Source organism: Accipiter gentilis, chromosome 31, assembly GCF_929443795.1.
Source record: "Accipiter gentilis chromosome 31, bAccGen1.1, whole genome shotgun sequence".
NCBI classification, from domain to species: Eukaryota; Metazoa; Chordata; class Aves; order Accipitriformes; family Accipitridae; genus Astur; species Astur gentilis.
This window is the reverse complement of record NC_064910.1, coordinates 7,045,445-7,065,499: the sequence shown is the minus strand read 5'-3', so window position 1 is coordinate 7,065,499 and position 20,055 is coordinate 7,045,445. Positions and strand designations below refer to the sequence as shown.

The 20,055-nt window shown below is 42.3% G+C and overlaps 1 protein-coding gene and 1 long non-coding RNA gene across 2 annotated transcripts; one reads left to right on the top strand and one right to left on the bottom strand.

Moving 5' to 3' along the window:
• Positions 1 to 1,268: 1,268 nt before the first annotated feature.
• Positions 1,269 to 6,924, bottom strand: LOC126052925 (uncharacterized). The gene is made up of 3 exons (XR_007510189.1): positions 6,823 to 6,924; positions 1,844 to 1,979; positions 1,269 to 1,499 (listed from the first exon to the last, which is right to left on the bottom strand). It is a non-coding gene; the product is annotated as an uncharacterized LOC126052925 (long non-coding RNA).
• Positions 6,925 to 7,236: 312 nt separating this feature from the next.
• On the top strand, positions 7,237 to 19,774 carry CNOT11 (CCR4-NOT transcription complex subunit 11). The gene is made up of 7 exons (XM_049834245.1): positions 7,237 to 7,674; positions 8,441 to 8,605; positions 12,902 to 13,054; positions 13,631 to 13,833; positions 14,595 to 14,797; positions 16,655 to 16,751; positions 19,411 to 19,774. The coding sequence occupies exons 1-7, from the start codon at positions 7,260 to 7,262 to the stop codon at positions 19,606 to 19,608; spliced, it is 1,434 nt and encodes a 477-aa protein (XP_049690202.1). The 5' UTR covers positions 7,237 to 7,259; the 3' UTR covers positions 19,609 to 19,774.
• The last annotated feature ends 281 nt before the right edge of the window (positions 19,775 to 20,055 follow it).

Below are 20,055 nucleotides of genomic sequence, written 5' to 3'. Positions count from 1 at the left end.
CTTTTGGTTTAATATTTAAATATCGAGTGTATATGTTTATACATAAATAAGTATGTACACATACAATTATATACATGAGAGACAGAAAGAAAAAAAAAAAATTCTTTACTAAATTTCTGAAATTTTCTTTCTAAAGGGAAAGAATGGGAAGAAGTGACTCTCCCAATGGCTGGGAGTTGAAATGGGCAAGAGGGACAACAGATTTCCAGTCCCTACACACATGTATTTTTATGCTTTTGTACCCGACTGCCATGGAGCACATTTGCCTTGCTCCTGGAACAGGACTAGAACACAGACCACCATCCTGCGTCTCACCAAGCACACTCCCACTAAACCCATCAGACTCTGCTTTTGCTCTCTTTCCCTCCCAGTGAATCTTTAATCCCTGTAAACAAAGCAAAGTAACCTCAGCCAGAGGAGATGAACTCTCTGCTCCTAATAGGCATAGCCTGGGCTGCAGTTTAAAACCCTGTGGGCAGAGGAAGAAGGAGAACCTGAATCTCCCACTTCCTGGACAAAAGCTCTCTAATCAGCTCTGAATTATCGAATACTCTTCCAGAAGGTGGACTTCAAATTTGTAGCTTAAGCATAAAGTCCTTCCTCCTGCAATTTTATCTGCATAGGTAAAGATTCAACTGAAATTGATTTTGGATGAAAACAGAAACATAAAGCATAAATCATCAAGCCACAGAACGGAAATAGTCCCATTTGAGTCAGATGTGCAATTGCATAGCTCAAATTAAAAATGCTGAGTGCTCAGATTAAAGTTCACAGTAAAGAGTTCCCGAGCAATGAATATACTGAATGTTTTTACACAAAACACATGCTCAGCTATTTTAGAATTACAGATGGATTTTCAAAAATCCCTGTCTGATTAAACAGTAAGTAGAAAGGACAAATGAAAATATCATTTTGCTTCAAATAATTTTTTGAGGAAAAAAAATGTTTCTGAGTTATCAAAGAAGGGTTTCCTAGTCAGAAGAAGAGTCTACGCAAAGATGTATATGCAAATAGCCACGCTGTATGCTGCTTTTACGTGCCAATATGACCCTGCTGGAGTTTCACCATTGATTTTAAAATGGGGCCAAAGCGCCATTTCTTCTGGAAGTGTCTACCACTCAAGAAACCAAGTGAGTGGACTAACATTAATTTACATGTGTGAGCATCCACCATTTGAAAACTGGCTCAAAATGAAGAGGCATCACTAAAATTCACAGAAGTTAAAAGATTTCAGCAACAAACATGTTTATTTCTAAGCCACCCAGTGTTCAGCACTCATGCGATGATATATTTGGAGTTTCTTAAGCACTCTTCAAACTGATGCAAGAACCCTTGGCACCTTTGAGGTCTGACTAACAAGTGAAGATGTGTTCTCATACAGTTACTCAGGAAGGCTTTTAGGCATTGTTAGCATGCCAATACTGTTGACTGCTCCAGGAATAACAAAATCTGTTTCTGCATTGGTGGTCCTGTCTTGTGTTTTGAATTGAAGAGATGAACTAGGAAGAAAAACATGCAAAGGTCGCTAGAAAGATGCACATGAAGAGATGCATACAAAATGCACCTACTCCTTCCTCTTTCTGATATGTTGCTATTTAAAACACACTGTAGATGGGATGGGTCACTTAAATTATTATAGAAAGGAATCTGTGTACAAGAGAGAATTCTCATGAGAATAAACAGAACAATCTGGAAGTGCTTTAATCTACCCTTTGACTTTAAGGTGTGATTTAATTCCTTCCCACTGTGTCCTTCCCAAATGAAATGTGGGATAAAAGATAGGCTGGTGGGAGTTGTTTCCTAAGTATTCAGCCTCTTTGCTAGAAGAAACTCAAATACTTACTGCAGAGCAAGTTGATTTAATACATCTTCTTTGCCACTTTTTCTTTCTCCTTTCAAATGCTGTCTTTTTCTATTGATCCTTCATTAGCAGTTTTTGCCTAGTGCCCACAATGCAGTTCGTGTTCCGTGGCTGTCATCTAAAATACAATACCAAACAATAACATAATCAATTTTAATAAGGAAAGAAGGAAAAACAGCTTCTACAGTTAAATTACACAGCCTTTCCCTTAGCTCAGGAAATCAAATCAAACTGAATGTGCTTCTTTGGTTGTGGATCTAATTTTCCAGTAACAATGACAATTTGTCAAAGGCTGGTTTTCATTTAAATACTGAAACAATTGCATACTAACGCTCAAATAATTTGTAAAGGTTTATTTGCATTTGCAAAGGGTTACCTGCCAGACTAGATTGTCTGTGTCACTTTTAGTCTGGAATCTCTGTATCTGTATTAGCATTTATGAGCCAACAGGACAGAGTTAGACAGCGAGACTGAGAGTCAGAAATTTAAGTATAGCATAAATCCTTCTTTCCCTCTTTAGGAACTCAAAGCATGATTTTTACTGAGGTTCTTACTCAAACCCAAACATAAAGAATGACAGGTATATTTTATGCTTTTATTGACCATTTAATAGCTATTCTATAAGCCATCTAAAAGAAATGGAATATGCTCAACCTGCTCCCAGAGGAGCTGTTCTGCAAAGGCAGAAAACTGAATTCTTCCCCTTACACCATGAGACTGTGCTGCAGTGATGCATCTCCTGTGGAATCTGCCCACCCCCCCAGACCCACTGGGGTAGCTGGGGCCCCAACCTTCCTCCTCAAGTGTAATGTGATCCATTTCAGAAATCAAATCTGGGTGAGAACTCATTTTATTTGAGTCTGCACTAGTATCACATACTCTCTCTTCTTCATTACACAAGTTTTGAGCCCAAGAATATCCAACACACTCATGTGCTCACAAAATATAGCACCCTGTGCAGTTACAGAAACACTCTTTTGCAGAACATTTACTACACTTTCTGCCCCAAGGGTATTTTGCCCCCACCTTTTTCTTAGATTAAGATTTTTGCTACCCTGAAATGGCAATCTGTTTTAGAAATCATTGTGGCTTCAAAATTCCCTTTGTCAACTGGTGCTTATGCCCATCCCACTTCCTATAAAGTATTCCACCTTCTAAACTGCTAGCTTTCCTGCTCTGCCCAGAAACCTTTTAATTTGGGTAGAATAATTTCAGATGGCTGCATTAGCCATGTATGAGTCACAATTTTTTTGCTATCTCAGTCATTGGGGAAACTTTTTATTGCTCTGAAGTCCATTTTATGCAATTCTACATCCATTATTCCAGTAAGTATATTATCCAAGAGTGGCTTACATTTCTGAAATTTATAGGAAAAGAAGAGGCAGCTTTCTCTTTCTAAAGATATTTCATCTTTTTGTTCTGTTGTCTTCAGCAGAATTTGTTATTAGAAGCAGGCTGTACAAAAAAGACCACCTGGACAGAAGCATCACAGGTCTCTTTGACTGTGGATTAGCATGCAGCAAACTGTCCCTCAATTTAAGGCACAATTTTAGGTGTGATCATTTCTAACCATAAACTTCATCCCAAAAATGAACAAATACAACTTTTGCGAGCACACCAGAAGCAGAAAATCTGCTTGTCAGTCTGAGGTCGACAGATGAGAGCAACATACAAAATCCTCAAGAAAGGATTAGGAGAAAAGCTATATTAATTCTTTGCATCTCTATATGGGATCTTGGAGGTGTTCCCAGACAAGAACCTTTACTGATGGGGTACAAGTGAAAAGAACTGTCTCACAGTGAAGCATCAGTAAAAGATGTGAAATGAAATGCATAAAATGAGTCACCAGGACCAGATGGGATTCACCCAAGAGATTTTTATCAGCTGAAGGATGAAGATGCTAAACTACAGACTGCGATGTGCAAGCTGCTCATCAAAATGGTCTCAGTACCAAAGAAAGAAGGGTGGCAAGTCTGATACCAATTTTTAACAAGGCCATGGAGATAATCCAACAAACTATAAACCACCAAGTCCAATTTCTGTGCTGAGAAAATTGCATGAAACTACAGCAATGACCAGAACTTGTGTGCACAAAGGTGAGACTGAGGAGTAACCCCCCCATGCGTGCGTAAAGGGACGGATGATGCACTCTTCTCGGGTACGTGCTAAGCTTCCTGGTGAGCAAAAATCATTCAGGACTGTAAAAACTAAAACTGGCAGCAAGGTGCTGCAGAGGATTTTTGTAATATTGCATGACTGCATTAAATGGCAGTGATATCAAATATTTGATAAATACAAAGTAAAATACTGCAATGAGAGTGGGGTGGAAAAGGAAGGAATCCTCCCCTTTTGTAGTGGTGGGTGCTACCTATCTATTCCTGCTGAGGAGGTCATCGAGGACAGTTCTTTTATAGTGTCAGGTTCACGGCTCAAACGAGCAAACATGAAAAAGGAAAAGAGAAGTAAAAAGGACTCATAAAGGTGTATAAATCTGTGGGACACTCAAGGCTTGAACACTGGATGCAAGTTTGGTCCCCCCTTCTCAAAAAGGATACGGCAGAAGTAGAAAAGAGAGAAGGGCAACAAGGATGGCAAAACAAGGATGCCAGAGAAGGGGATATGTCCTAAGCGAGGAACAACTGAGGTAAGGCATGGCAAGAGATGCACAGAATGATGAGCAATGAGCAGAGGTGAGAAGGAAGTACTGGTTTGCACAGCAACAGTTCTTAAACTGCACAACCCATTGCCACAGGGCTTTATGCACGCCAAAAAATAAAAATGGTTTCATAGAGCACGTAAGAAGAGCTCAAGAAAAAAAAATTTCCTTGGGGCTGGGAATCGTAGTGATGAGCATTTGACCTTCGACTCAGGAAGTGCGTGAACAGCAGATGGCCAGAAGCCAGGTGTACACAGGGGAAAGCATCACTCTGTGCTTTCCCCGCTGGATGCTTCTGGTAGCAGTCATGGACAAGACGCTGAGCTAGGTGAACATTATCCTACGTTTTTGTGTACAGTTACGGACATTTATAGCCACAGCTACTCACACGAGTTTCTTTCAGTCACTCCTATCAGGAAAACTTAGTTTCGCTTTAATAAGCTATCACTCTCTCAAGTCTTTCACACTCTTGTATCAAACCGTAACTCCTATTCTCTCTAGCAGGTTTAAAAGAGACCCAGAAACAGCCCCTTTGGCCTCTTCCACTCTGCAGACCACTGACACAGTTTCACCTCCCCAGTCTATTGCAAGGGCTCTTCGACCCCGCAGAACCAAACCTCTCTCTCTGGCAGGAACAGAGAACTACGATTTCTCTGCACGTCAGCAAGACAGAGGGGAAGACAAAGCTGGCCTGTTCTGTATATCCTCAGCCCCTCTGTAAACTGAAATGTCTTCTCATAGACTCAGCGTTCGAGTCAGCTGCCAAAGTTCATGTTTCTACCTATTTATACAGAAATCCATATGAGTTGTGAGGAACCTTCTCCCACAGAGTCTTCCTCTCTAAACTACTGAGCTTTCACATTGTTTGACTGAAGATATTCAACTTCTTTTCTCACTTCATCACAGGTAAGGGTGGAAAGCTCTTGTTCATGTCCATGCCTTCCCAAGTTCTCCAGCTAGCCGTACCGCACACCTACACAGATTACTTCCTTGGCAATTTGTAATCCTTTGATCTTCTTCCTAAGTCTTACAATTAAAGTCCTTGCTGCAGTTGTTAGTAAATTCTAAATTGGCCCAAAATTCCAAGGACTCCATCATTTCCTTGAATACCGTGCTGGCCACGGCAGGAAGCTCACTGGCATCCTCTTCCATCTGCTTCGCTGTTCCAGCTGAGTGTCTTGCAAGCAGACCTCTCGCTGTGATCTAGTCGGCTGGTGAGCAGCTGCTCTATCAACAAGGCTTCTGGATCACACCTCACATGGCTGCAGACCCTGTTTTTTTCCCAAAGGCGTCATTTTATAACATCTGTGTATGTACGTGAAGCCTGTACCTCTCTCAGATCTTGGTTTCTTTCCCACCAATAATGTGAATTAAGGAACGCATCTATTACTTGGTCTATGTGCAGAACGCTAGCTTGCAATTAGTATTAGAAACTGGATCCCACCTCTCACACCAGTATGGCTAACTAGAAAGCCAAGGTCTTCCGGGCTGGGTGACCTGAGAGGAGTACCGATACTAGACGAATCAGATGGCAGAAGCAGCGTCTGCTGTCACGACCCTCCAAGCCCTCCTCCTCTCATCACACACCACAGAAAGCTCTTCCTCCAGGCCATGCCCTCAGACCTTCCTCAGGCTATGCCCGACGTGCTGTCCCTCAAGATGCCCTTCCACAAGATAAGCTGGTGAAAGAGACCATCGCACTCAACAGGGATGTTCTTCCACCCCTGGCTTCCAGCTGCTCGCCACTGCAGCTCGCTGTCGCCGAGAACCCCACCGGCAAAGCCGGTAGCTCTCCGCTGAACCGGATCATGGAAGAACCGGGCGAGCGCTGCCCTCCGGGACACTTTAGGCCGCGGCAGCAAGAGCAGGTGACCACCACCCTTCCCTTCGTCACCGCCACCGACTGACGCGCGGCCTTGGCGTCCCCCTCGGTTCCATCAGTCTCGGGGGGAACGCACAACCCCTCACGGGGCGCGGAACGTGCCCTCGCTCCCCTTCGGGGTGGTGACGGGGAGGGAGATGCCGGGGACCGGGGGCTCCCCTTCGTTCAGAAAGCGATGGGATGACCTCACAGCGAGACGTCATCAAACGCGTCGCCGTTCCGTCGTTAACCGAAACGGCGACGAGGCGTTCCTCGGCCAGAAGAGAACCGCGGGACCCACACCCGGGCAGGGAGGGGGGCCACCGACGGCGGCACCGGCGGGCGGGGCTCCGCTTCGGCCCGCCCCCCACTGCCCGCCAGAGGGAATCGCGTTTTTCCAGCTCCCCACGCGGGGCCGACACCCCCATTGCGGCCGACACCCACCAGCTCTCTCGCTGGGCCCCGCTTTGCCGGTGCGGCCTTGCCCGCGCAACCGAGCCCCGCCGGATCGGGCCCGTCCCTCACAGAGCGGAGAAGGGATGAGCTCCGCCCCCGCCCCGCCCCGCTGCGCGCGCCCCCGGGACGCGGGGCGGGGAGGCGGGCCCGCCGCGGCCGCGCGCCGCCGGGCTCCCCCTACCGGCTCCCCCGGCTGCCGCGCGGCCGCCCCGCCCCCGCCCAGCGTCAGCCAATCCCCCGCGCTCCTCCCCGTCCGCCCCGGCCAATAGCGTGCGCGCCTCCTCGTCGCCCCGGTGCCGAGGCGGAACGCCCCTCCCCCCCCCCCCGCGCCCCTCTTCCGCTGCCGTCGGCTTACGGCCGCGTCGTAAAAGGGGGCCGGCGCGACGGCGCGAGTGCGGCGTTACGGCAGCGGGCGAGGCGGGCGGATGCCCGGCGGCGGGGGGAGCCCGGCGGCCGGCACTCAGGGGGGAGCGGAGGCGGGCGAGGCGGGCGGCGGGCCGTCGGGCGGCAGGATGAGCCTGTCGCCGAAGGAGCTGTCGAGCCTGCTGAGCATCGTGTCGGAGGAGGCGGGGGGCAGCACCTTCGAGGGCCTCTCCAGCGCCTTCCACCACTACTTCGGCAAGGCCGAGCACTTCCGCCTGGGCTCCGTCCTCGTCCTCCTGCTGCAGCAGCCCGACCTGCTGCCCAGCCCGGCGCAGCGCCTCACCGCCCTCTACCTCCTCTGGGAGATGTACCGCACCGAACCCCTCGCCGCCAACCCCTTCGCCGCCGTCTTCGCCCACCTCCTCAACCCCGCGCCCGAGCGGGGAGGCGACGAGGCGGAGCGGACGCCGCTCTCGGGTGCGTCCCGTCCCGGGGAAGCGGGGGGGTGGGGGGGACGGGACACACGGACAACGGACACACGGACGGAGGAGCCCTCCCGGCGGGGGCGACGCTTGGGCGGCTTCCTTAAGCGCTGCCCCGTCCCGGCTTCCCGCCTTGGGGATAAAAGCCGGGGGACTCTTTCATGGGAAGGGTCCCTGGGCTTGATGTCCCGCTTGGCCCCAGGCGGGTGAAAGCCGTTCCGAACACCCGCAGGTCGTCGGAAGCCTCCGACAGCTTCAAGGCTGTGGAGCAAAACTCTGAAAGAAATACCTGAAACGCTTTGCCCCGCCTCGGTAAATACAAGCGTGACGGCGATGGGGAAACCAGTTTCTGAAAAAAATTTGCTTTTTTGTGGCTTGCGGTACGAATTGCCGTGTCTGGTCATACTTAATAGCTCACCGGTTGTCTAAATGGGAAAGCTCACCACTGTGACCGGCTGAAGCGCCTGATGTGGCGTGTCGAGATGCGTGATGCCCATCAGCGTAACGCTGTATTGTCACAGAATGGTTTGGGTTGGAAGGGACCTCTAAAAATTGTCTAGTCCAAACCCCTGCATCTTACATCACTGCAGGAGCTGAGTAGGTAACGGTTTTGTACGTACTCACAAAGACTCTCCAGCTGCACCGATCTTGCCTTAAGTAACGCGTGTGGTTTAGTTTTGCTTGCTCTACGTGAGGCATATGGCAACCATTAATGCTACTGCCTTAAAAATCGAGGGTTGTTTTTCATTGTGTCTCCACAGGCTTCTTACCTCCCATAACTCCTCCAGAAAAATTCTTTCTTTCTCAACTGATGTTGGCCCCCCCTAGAGAACTGTTCAAGAAGACTCCTCGGCAGATTGCTTCAATGGACGTGGGCAACATGGCCCAGTCAGTGGATATAAGTGGGCTTCAGCTGGCATTAGCAGGTAAGGAAGATTTGCGGCTGTGGTCCGCTTATGAACGGAAATGCTAACTGTAATGTGGCTGTTGCCTGAGAAACGCTCTTGTCTATCCTAACTACGAAGAAGGTCGAACTATGCTTTAGGGTCTTCAAACCCCTGTTCAAGCACGTAGAGAAACTTTAAGCAGACACTATGTCTTAACTGTTTTATCCTACTTAACAAGCAGCTTTTTAAGCCTATCTGTTACTGCCTTAAACATGAGAACGTTTTGCAAGTATAGGAAGATTTTAATCTGAAGCTTTGTGGGTGGCTGTGTGTGTGTGTATTTTTATCCCTTTTCACTCTTTGCAGTATTTCTAGTATGGGAGAACAGGCATAGCTGTCACACTGCCACGTACCGGTACTTCAGCTGTACCTGGCAAATTGGCTATGACAATTATATTCAGTTTTATAAAATAAAGTCAGACCTTACAGCGTTAGCTTAAGAGTGGGAAGGTGGTCTACTTTTACTAGATTGAAAAGAAAAGCAATGTGATGCTTATTGTTTAACAGGAGAAAAGGAGCAGGAACATGATTGTTCTGGTCACGTTGACTGATGAGTCACAGCTGGAGCTAATCTGAAATAGAAAATACTCTTGGGAACAAGGAGCCAATTTGAACACTAAAAAATAGTGGTTTTTTCCTAGGTATGTGCAAATGGACCTGCTTGCTTGAAAACTGACCATCCCACTTCTATATCTGTACAATGTGGTTTATTGCTCTGAGGTCATCAGGCACTAACTAGGCTTTCTCTGTCCTGCGGTTCTATCTTGGTATTGTCATTTTTTCTGTAGAATCTGACATCGACTTGTTATGCTGTCCTTCGTTCACAGTGTACAAATGTCCTCTGGTGTCCTTCTTAGCTACTATTTCCAGACTGCGGAATCTTTTGAAAATGCAAATTGTATACCCTAACATACTGTCACGGGCAAGACAAACCCTTCTGGTTCTTGTTCTGTTCATCCTGTCTGTGTTTTCTAGAGCACTTAAGTGAATTCAGGTTTTGTGAAACTTCAGGTAACTTGTGGTTTTTACTGTAAGGCATGTGTAATGCCTTGAGGAAGGCTGGAGTTTTTTTCATTTGTTTTCCGCTTGGTACTATGTTTTCCTTCTGAACAATTTGTTCCTGTTAAAAATGAAACATGTAGGGAGCCTCAAAATGGTAGTTGTATGGATGGGTATTCTAGGCCATGCATTTTAATTTGTCCTTTTTTAAAATGGAAGACACTGATGGCTTGAAGTACAATACAAAGTCATTAATGATGCTTTGCAAAATTAAGCCCTGTAAGATGTGCTTGTATCATTATTTACATAATCCAGTAAACATGCATAATTAATTGCTTATGAGCACTTGTAGGAGTTATGTAACAAAACAAGCTGCGTCTGAAAAAGCTTTCTGCTGTCATTCTCAGACTTCTTGCTGTAGCTCCCTAGAATAAATGTCTGCTTTCTAGTCACTTAAGATGATAAATCTTTTGCTCTTTTTAATATTGTGATGCTTCTTGACAGCCTGTTTGTCATGTTTTGGAAGGTCTGTGAGGTTTTTGACAAGTCTTCAGTATATTTCTCCAAATGATTCAATATGCAGGTTAAAGCTGGTGCAGGATGATGGTGCTTAGATAATGCATTTGCAGTGTTGCGTTTCTACCCTTTCCCCCCCATATTTCACAGGACAGGTGTAAGACTTGGCGACCCTTCAAAATTGTGGTCCCTGAGATGAATTTAGGGCTATTTTGAGCAGAATGATTTTGACTTGCTTTAGAATATACCTGCAAAATCAACTTAAATACTTTAGAAAGCATTAATATTTTTTTTCAATCAGTGTATCTATACCAATCCTTTTTGTGTAAAGGGAGGAAAAAAATGTTTGTCTTCTGAACTTGAGCTCATTGTGACAATTCACTTGCAGCTGTATGGTGTTTTTTCTAGTTTTGTTTTGTGGTTTTTTTTTTTGTTTTTAGGGTCATGTCCCTGCCCCCCCCCCACCCCCCCCAAAAAAAAACCACAAAAAACAAAAAAACCCCAAACCCAACCTAGAATGTCAGAATAGAGCATTTGGGGAATGAGTATTAAAACTTGCTTTGTTCTCTTCTCCCTTTGGTCTACAGGAAGTTCATTCAAGTGTCGGTCTCTCCCTATAACTTGGCTTTGTTGATCTGGTGTGTTACCGTATTAAAAATGTAATTTTCTCATAGTTGCAGAGATGGGTCTTCTGGCAAAGTGCTCCTAACTTTTTGTCTGCTAAACCTTATTTCATCTAAGATTAATTGACCTGTATTAAAGTTAAGTTTATAATAGATTGTAGAGCTTTCCTTTAATAATCAAAGAAAGCTTCTTTTTACCTGTAAAAAGAAGAAAGAATAGCTCCATAAGGGAATCGGAGTGCTGTTTTCAGATTAATTTTTTTAAATTTAAATGTCTTGGTTCAGGATGCTATATTCTTTCCTGTTAAATCGCCATGTTCTAATTCTTGCTTCTGCTTTCCTGAAAACTGTTGATCCAGCCCTAATTCTTGAAGCAGTGAGGGTGAGCTTTTGAGCTTCAGTGAATATAGGGGCTCGTGCAGACTGCTAAAATCAGTGAATTGAAGGACTGTATCGTAAACTTTTATATTTCTAATTAAGCATCATTCATCATTTGAGATTATGAGGATACAAACAAATCGGTGACTTACTGACTGATGGATTTAAGTTCTAGACTATAAATGAAACGACTTAAAAATGATGCCCAATACATCGCCCCCTACCCCCCCAACTTCATGTGTTAAATCAACCCTTCTGTTCAGTCACTAAATGAAAGTACTCACAAGATGGAGTTTCAAACAGTTTATAAAGCGAAAGATGCATTTTATAAACCAGCTTATTTGGACTTTGACTTTAAAATTGGTTTTTTTAAAGTAACTAAAGAGTATGCTAGTTGTTGCCTTTAACAGAAAAACATACCCTGCTGTGCTGCTTCAGTGAGCATATATGCAAATGTTTGCATGATCTGAAATAATTAGATCAAGTAGGCCAGAAAGCCAAAAAAATAAATTAGCAGTGGGTAGTGCTTTGTTTTGATGATCCTTTTGTCACTCACAGTTTCAATGTCTCTCGTGGATTTGGTTGGAGTCATATGAAATTGTTCATAGGCATGACAAGCTGGGAAGGGTTAACGTGGTTGCACAAAAAGGAGCAAGCACACTTTGCTTAGAAGTGATAGGGACAGTACACTAAATCTGAGAGCACTACACTTAATTAGTCAGGAAAAGGAGTGGTGGTTAGTTTCATGTGGAACTTTTTCAAGGGATTCCTTGCGTGGTACCAACAATTATGGACTTCAGATTACTTAAGGCTTAATCTGCTCCTTGCTCTTCTATGTTAAAGGGCTGGGGGGGAAGGAGTGTCAGGTGATGGTCTGTATTGTTTTTTCTGGGTTTTTTTTCTGTTGGTTTTTTTTGCCAAAGCAATGGAAAACATCTCAAAATAGTACAGGGAATATAGAAGATCAGCCATTAAGTCTTCAGGTACAGAAGAGTTGTAGATTATGAGAGAAGAACAAGACAGAAAAATCTAACAGTGCGAATATTGAGCCCCATAGTTTCTTTCTGGCCAGTTTCTTCAAGTTGTCAGCTGTATATACTAACCTTAGTATTATTCTTATGTAACTTGTATATGGTCTATAATTTGGCCTTTAAAGGGACACTTTCAGCTGCTCTCAGGTTTGTGTTAATGACGATGTATGTAGAATCACATAACCATTAAACTCCCATCTTTTTTTCACCAAGCACTTACAGCTTGACAGTGAATGCAAAAGTAGCTTACGCAATGCCAGTGAAATGTGTTGGACAAATTTGAATAGCTGAATTCAGGTCTAGTTTGACCATTATCATTGCAGAGTCTGTAAATGTATCTGTGTAGATTTTTCACTTCCCTGCTCAGAGAATAAATGATTGCAAAACTAGATAGAGCATGTGAACTCTTTCAGGAGTACCATGTGAACCTACTAATGTGCTTTTAGATGCAGATTACATCAGTTACTTACCTTTTCTAAAGCCAAGACTACATTTCAGATTCGTTTCTATTTCTTCTTTATTCTTGCTGCATACCTCTGTCCCTTGCCTATCAGCTGGCACTCTTGAGTACTAGCTGCCTGACACAGTACTAAATTTCATGTTGATGTTATATCTTTTTTTTTAAAGCCAATTCTTCTCTAAAGCTGCTTGTTTCTCACTACTTTTAGTATTCCAGGCACCTCTGTTTCAATTTTATGCTTTAATATTATGGACTGGCCTTCTTTCAGAACGTCAGTCTGAGTTGCCAACACAGAGCAAGGCCAGCTTCCCCAGTATTCTCAGCGATCCTGACCCAGATTCTTCCAACTCCGGTTTTGACAGCTCCGTTGCCTCCCAGATCACGGAAGCCTTAGTGAGTGGACCAAAACCTCCTATAGAAAGTATGTGCATTTTCACATCTTTGTTTCTGTAACTTATGATGTGCTGTGTCATTATACTTTTCCAGATGAAATGTAATGTAATTCAGAAGTATTTCCAAGGTATGAGATGGGAATGAAGATGAATGAAGCAGTGCAAAACTGTGTCAGGCTCTCTCCAGATCAGACTCCACAGTGTTCATGTTTCCAGACTTTTGAAAATCTGGAGCCTGTCTTCAAGCCATTACCTGTGTCATCTGTTGGCTAAAACACTGCATCTGATGCCCCTCAGATCTTAGTCCCCTACACTAAGATCTGCATTGACTGTTAACACCTTCCAAAGAAGCAGTTACTGTGGAAGGAAAAAAGACCATAGAATCAGCAACTTAGTGATCTGAATCAAGAGGAAAAACAGACTGATGTAACAGCATCACTAAAAATCGCAAAGAAATGTTTTTCTGGGAGGCAAATAAGATTGTAATGCTGTTTTCAGTGTTATAATAGCTTAAAGAAAGGGGGGCTTCGGGGGTCATCTTTTTGTACTGATGTAAAATGGAATATCTGAAGCTTAAAAAATGTTTCATGTTGTTGCCATTTCAGGTCACTTTCGACCAGAGTTTATTCGACCACCCCCTCCGCTCCATATATGTGAGGATGAATTGGCATGGTTAAATCCAATAGAGCCAGATCACACAATTCAGTGGGATAAGTCAATGTGTGTTAAGAACAGCACTGGAGTTGAGATAAAAAGAATCATGGCAAAAGCTTTTAAAAGTCCCTTGACTTCCCCACAGCAAACACAGGTAAGTATTGTGCAGTTTTCTGTTGAAAATTATTTTCTAACAAGCTGTCTAACTCATGTATTTTTTTTGAAAACTTGGATCACTTTCATTGATCTGTGTTTGGATTCAGGAAACTCCAAGGACTTGAAATTGTAAAAACCAAGAGTTTTGACTTGGGTTTACATGAATAAGGAAGAAATCTTTAAACTTCATAGCATCGACTGGACATAGTTACAGTTGATCAATAAGTGGCACCAATATTCTTCTGCATAGAAAAATCTTCATATAACAAAGTTGTTCATGCTTCTGTGAAGCTTTTGATAAGTAATTATTTCAGAAATGCCAACACCGAATATTCTTTTTTTCTCAGTTTGATAGTATTACCCCTGATTTCAGTGGGCTCTTTTGATAATAATTATGCTAGCACTATAGAATATCTTTTATTTTAAGAACTTTTTCTGACAACAGTGAACTCAAAATTGAGGTTTCTTTCTGCTGGACAGGAAACTAAAGAAGGCTGAAACTTTTGTTGTTTTTTTTCTCCCTTCCTTGACACCCACTGATGAAAGACTACTAAATGCCTTATTAAAGGTTTTATGGGCACAGTTGCCTTTATGTAAACATTTTAAAGTATACTTCCAGTGTCTTTCAATGGACCCTAATCTAAAGGGTTATCATTCTCCTGTAGCTTAGGTGTATTATAGCAGTTTCTTCAAGCACTAGGGTGAATAGTTAATGGAAAAAAAAAAACCCCAACTGAGTCTTTTTTTTTTTCTTTGCAGCTCCTTGGAGAACTGGAAAAGGACCCCAAGCTTGTTTACCACATTGGTCTCACTCCTGCCAAATTGCCAGACCTGGTTGAAAACAATCCTTTAGTAGCTATAGAAATGTTGCTGAAACTGATGCAGTCTAGTCAGATAACAGAGTATTTTTCTGTCTTGGTCAACATGGACATGTCCTTACATTCAATGGAAGTTGTAAATCGGTGAGTTCTATCTCACATCTAAGAAGGTTTCCTTAAGTATGTAAAATAACTGAATAGTTTTTAAGTCATTGAGGCTGGCCACAGGGTTGTATTTGGATGCATTCCAAAGACTACCAAAAGTAACAGGAATTGAAGAAATGACTAGTCAGATTACAGTGAAGGAAAAGAGTATTAAACTGTCATTCCCTTTTCAATTTCTCAGTGCTTTTTGTGGTGTTTTTTAATACTCTTTTAATAAAACTTAGTGTGCTTTGATTAATCCTGCAGAGGAAGAGTGCTGTGGATTTGTCGCTTTCTACGACTACTGGACTGCCTAAGTCTGTTTCTTTCATAAAGGCTTTACTTGCTTTTTGTGTAGTTCCTTATGGATGATGCCTGTAGTTAAATAAAAAAACCTCTTATTTTAGTCCAGATGAAGTTTGCAAAGTTAGCTTTGGGTTGGTAATAAAGAATTGAACCTCCCAAACATCCTCAATGCTAAGTTCAGAGAACACTGCCAGTTTTTAAGTTCATTTTTACAGCAGTGCCATTTAAAAATATTACTGTAATATTAACAGCTTCCTATTAGCAGTCGCAAAACTGCAACTTAATAGGAAAAAACCCCCACAATTGCCCAGCAGAAAGATGTGATGGAGGCATACATATTCTATTATATAAAATGATAAATAATTAATATAATATCTTTTAAATGGACTTTAATAATATTTTATATTAACTATTTATAACCTACCATATTTTACCATATTAGGTGTGGTAAAAAGCACACTTCTTTTGCACAGGTGCTATGCTGGTTAATCTTTCAGTCCCTGCTCCAAGAATGGAGAGGCTTATTCAAAGAAAACACTGTGTTACTCTTTAATATTAGCAAAGTGTTTCTACTTTGCAAAGAATGGGGAAATACATATTGTGTTGTGGATAACTTCATCTGGAGTTGATAATTACTACAAAATCATTTTATCAAACTGTTTGATATGTTCAGCTCAAAACAGTATTTAAAATGATTATTACTTAAGGGAGTCTGTAACTGCAATCTCTAATACGTCTAAACTTTTATTCAGACATCAGGTTCCTGGTTACTATATAAATTTCACTAGCAAGTATGTGTCCTACATCCCAGGAAGCTGCACGTTTAGTTACTGACTTCCAAAATGACCGCTTACTGAACGTGTATGGTTTTGTCACCATAGTGACTGTCATTCCCTCTGAAGAATATCATTCTTTGATGCAATAGTTCTCCAGTTCTTCTGTTGTAAGAAGCTTCTGAGATTATTGTGCATCACTAATCTCCAGTTAACATTTTCATTTAGTCAGGGTCTCTTTTTATTTGAGCTGTTGATATTCATATTGTTTCAGTCCCTAGGACTAAAATTTGTATCTGAAGGAACTGAGGAAACTGATCTTTTGCTGTAATAAAGGAGTTATTCTGGTTGTATGCTTAAGGAAAGAGTTCAGCATTTAGATTCAGTACCTGAAATTCAAATATGAATATGCAAAATTGTATTGCAGTGCTTATTGCAGAAGCATCATGATACTTGGACAGTTTTGGTGCTTCATCATAAACTGGAAACTAGTATCATTGATTCATTTGTGTAATATATAGCAGATGTTTGTAGGTGTGTCAAATATACTAGAAACCCAATCTAACTCAGCTTCTGTACTGTGTCAATTTAAAAAAGTTTTGGACTTTTAATGAAGAAATTAAATTTACTAGAAATATTTCTGTGGAAGCTGTCAGGAATCAGCTCTGTATGACATGACTGGGAATAAACTAGTATCACAGGTCTAACTCATCTGTTTTGCAGTGGAATCACTAGATTCATAGCTTCATAAACCACTGGATATTTTTAATTTGAACAGGCTTACTACTGCAGTTGATCTCCCACCTGAATTTATTCATCTTTATATCTCCAATTGTATCTCCACCTGTGAACAGATTAAAGACAAATATATGCAGGTGAGTACTTTAGTAAATTGGTTAGGAAAAAGGGTCCCATATATTGCTCTGTGTACCATGTGCTGAGATTTTATAAGCCTGATAGAATAACTTAATCCTGTCTTACTGGTTCTTTATTTCAAAGGCATGGGTATTTTTTTTTTCCTAACACACTATGCAGGTCTTCATAGTGTTTAACAGATGTTTCTTCACCTTTTTATGAGACTTCACGGGTAATTACTGTTCCCTGTTTTTCTGTAGACATAATACACTTCTCCCTGGCAAAACTGCAGTTTTATGTGGCTCGGGTCCTTATATGCAAAAGGTTTATCTGTCACTCACTTTGACTTTTCTTCACCCCCAGTATTGTTTGCTTTCTGCTTAGTTTTAAGCTTCAAGTTTCTTTTCTGTACAAGCGTGCCCACCACTTCCAGACCTTGGAGGTGGTGTTACAAAACTCAAGTGGAAGTCTTGGCCTTCCATCATGACCTACAACAGCTTGCAGATATCCTCAAAGAACTAAAAACCTTCTGTTTTCTGTCTTCCTAACACCATACTCTCTGCTTCCCAAGCCTGTTGTAATTCCTCAGTATCAGCATGCAAGTTGTGGCCACTACAAGGATCTTTACCCCCTGGGGAGGTTTCCACACCTTTGGCACGCCAGGTTGTACTCATGCTGTGTGAGGTACTTCCTTCTATCCTAAACCAATCTGTTGGTTTCATCAAGTGCCCTGTAGAACTTGCTTTCTTGGGTACGTCATTGGTAAAAAGGAGTTCCATGTTCAGTTTACCGAAGGCTTTGTGAATCTTGACTAAGTCCTGCTTCAGCTTTTTCCTCTCAATACTGAAGGACTGCAACTTCTTTAGACTCTTGCAACAAGGCAGCTGTTCCTTTCCCTTAAGCTTTTTTGGTGTCCTTCTCTAGTGCCTTCTCTAGCTCTACTATATTCTTAAGCTGCAGAGACAAAAATTGCGTGCAGTACACAGGATATGGGTGCAATGTGGTTTTAGACAGCAGCAAAAATCCCTCTGTCTTGTTCTCAGTACCCTTCCAGATGATGACTAACCATTTGTTACCTGTTGGTGGCTGCTGATGCTTCTCTGCTTTTGGACTCTGCCAGATACATATGTGTGGCTTGATCTGTGACCTGCTGAATACCTGTGCCTGTTACATTTGGTAGCAGAATAGGAAAATAACAGCATACCTGGGCTGCAGCTGCAAATATGCCCACAGGGTGGGATGCTGTGCTCAGAGGGGCTGCTGAGGGCATATAGCAGCTGTGCTTCAGGCACATGGGACAAAAAAGAACAGAGGGTCAAGGAACAAGTACTGATCACCAAGTAGTGTGCAAAACTTGATCTAACATTTGTTAATACTGTGTATGAGGCCTCACAGCATCTGAGACACAAGATGTTTTGTTTGAAAAGCATGGTACAAAAACACTCCTATAGGAAGTGAGAGAGGCATGATCCTCAGAGATTGGGATTCAGCCAGTATCTTGCATTTTTACTTTTGTTCTGAGTTTCATGTTCCTCAGTTATAGTTACAGTTACTCCTGTAACTAATGTGTGTTGCAGAGAAAATGTGATGCCTTTTAATTGCAGTGAAGGAAATAACTTGTTCAGTTTCTGAACTCTGTTGGTATAGGTAGCAAATTTTGCAGTAGTAGGCTCAGTTCCTGTAAAAATAGTTAACAGCTTATTTTCAGTGTCAAATAATCTAAAATACTTGGACACTTAATCTATCAAGTCCCTTCAGTCCTGTCTGATAAACATTGTTCATGTATATAGTTGCTTTTAGAGAAAGGTCTGGGTTCAACTCTTTCTCACAATGTGAAGTACGAGACCACTTTAATGGTAAAGTAAGATCTGCTTTTGTCCTTGAAAAATGTACTGTGTATAAAGTGAATGATTAGTGACTGGATCTGCGTATGACAAATCGTAGGTGCCAGTTCCTAGGTCTCCGCTTCCCAACTCCCAGCGTGCTCTTCAAGGTGTTACCTAAGCAGCCCTTAGCAAGGAAGAACGCTTCTGCAATCCCATCTTTTCACTGGATCAGGTGGGAAATGAGCCATGAGCTCTGAGGCATGTTCTTGGATTAGGTGTCCCTGGTACTGTCTTTCCCTCTAAGAGAGCAAGAGGGTCCTGTCCTAATTCAGCAATAAAGTGCTTCTCACGAAGCAAGTTTGGATCAGTTCTGTTGCTTCCCATCTGGAGTGCCTTAATCATGTGGTGACTGGGGAATTTTGAGATGTGAAGCTTGTTCATTTTTCTTTATGGTCTTACTGTAGAAAATAAGACTAAGCAAGACCCTAGTGATGACATGATCTTAAGCTGTGATCCCATCTCTCTGACTTTATTCAGAGATTATGTAATAAATTAAAAGTACAGCATGTAGGTAGACCTGGAGCTTAATTTGTGCATGGGATCCATCTTGGAAAGGTTCCTGTATCCAGAAGTACAGTACTATAAAGCAGAGGAATCCACTTTTTAAATAAAGTAGTATGGGAGATGGAAGAGTAGGGGCAGCACATAGAGACAGAGCTTGGGAACAAGTTAACTGCTGAAGCTGAATTGCTCCAGAAATGCCTCGGTTGTACTGCTGAAGGCCAACAGTCCTTCAACTGGCTTGCTTGCAAATATTTATTTGGATTATGAAACCATATCTCTTCTGTTTCAGAACCGCCTGGTACGTCTTGTTTGTGTCTTTCTTCAGTCTTTAATCAGAAACAAAATTATTAATGTACAGGACTTGTTTATAGAAGTGCAAGCATTCTGTATTGAGTTCAGTCGGATACGAGAAGCAGCTGGCCTTTTCAGATTGCTGAAGACACTAGACACTGGGGAAAATCCATCAGAGACAAAAACATCAAAATAAAATCACTGTGTTACTGGCAAAAACCCCAACCCTGCCAGTGTTCTATGCCAATTAATTGTATATTTCAATTAATTGTATATTTTAAACTTAAATCACTGGATTAATGATGTAATAATTATAAATAGCATTTTATGCATTTAAACAATAAATAATGCTTTTTCTGATAGACATGCTTGAGTTTGTGAAATGTGTTGGGCCTTACACTTACGCTGGTTTTGAGTATGGGTGAAACTCTGTATGTCATATGCAAGTCCTGAACTACAGGCTCTAATTCCAGAGAGAATGTAAATGATACTTGCTGTTTCACAGCAAATTTAAGTATTAATCTGGCACTCATCGTGTGTCCAAAACTGTGAATAACTAAAGTCAACTTGTGTCAAGGTAAGTAATTTCCTGTTTGCCCTTCCTTTACTGTATAAGAACTTCTAGGAGCTGGATACAACTTCT

What these genes read in the sequence shown, in the direction of transcription:
- CNOT11 (XM_049834245.1), top strand. Translation starts at nt 7,260, where the DNA reads ATGCCCGGCGGCGGGGGGAGCCCGGCGGCCGGCACTCAGGGGGGAGCG. An exon ending in GCTTCAGCTGGCATTAGCAG is followed by an intron (nt 8,606 to 12,901) that starts GTAAGGAAGATT and finishes GCCTTCTTTCAG; the next exon opens with AACGTCAGTCTGAGTTGCCA. An exon ending in CTTCCCCACAGCAAACACAG is followed by an intron (nt 13,834 to 14,594) that starts GTAAGTATTGTG and finishes TTTTCTTTGCAG; the next exon opens with CTCCTTGGAGAACTGGAAAA.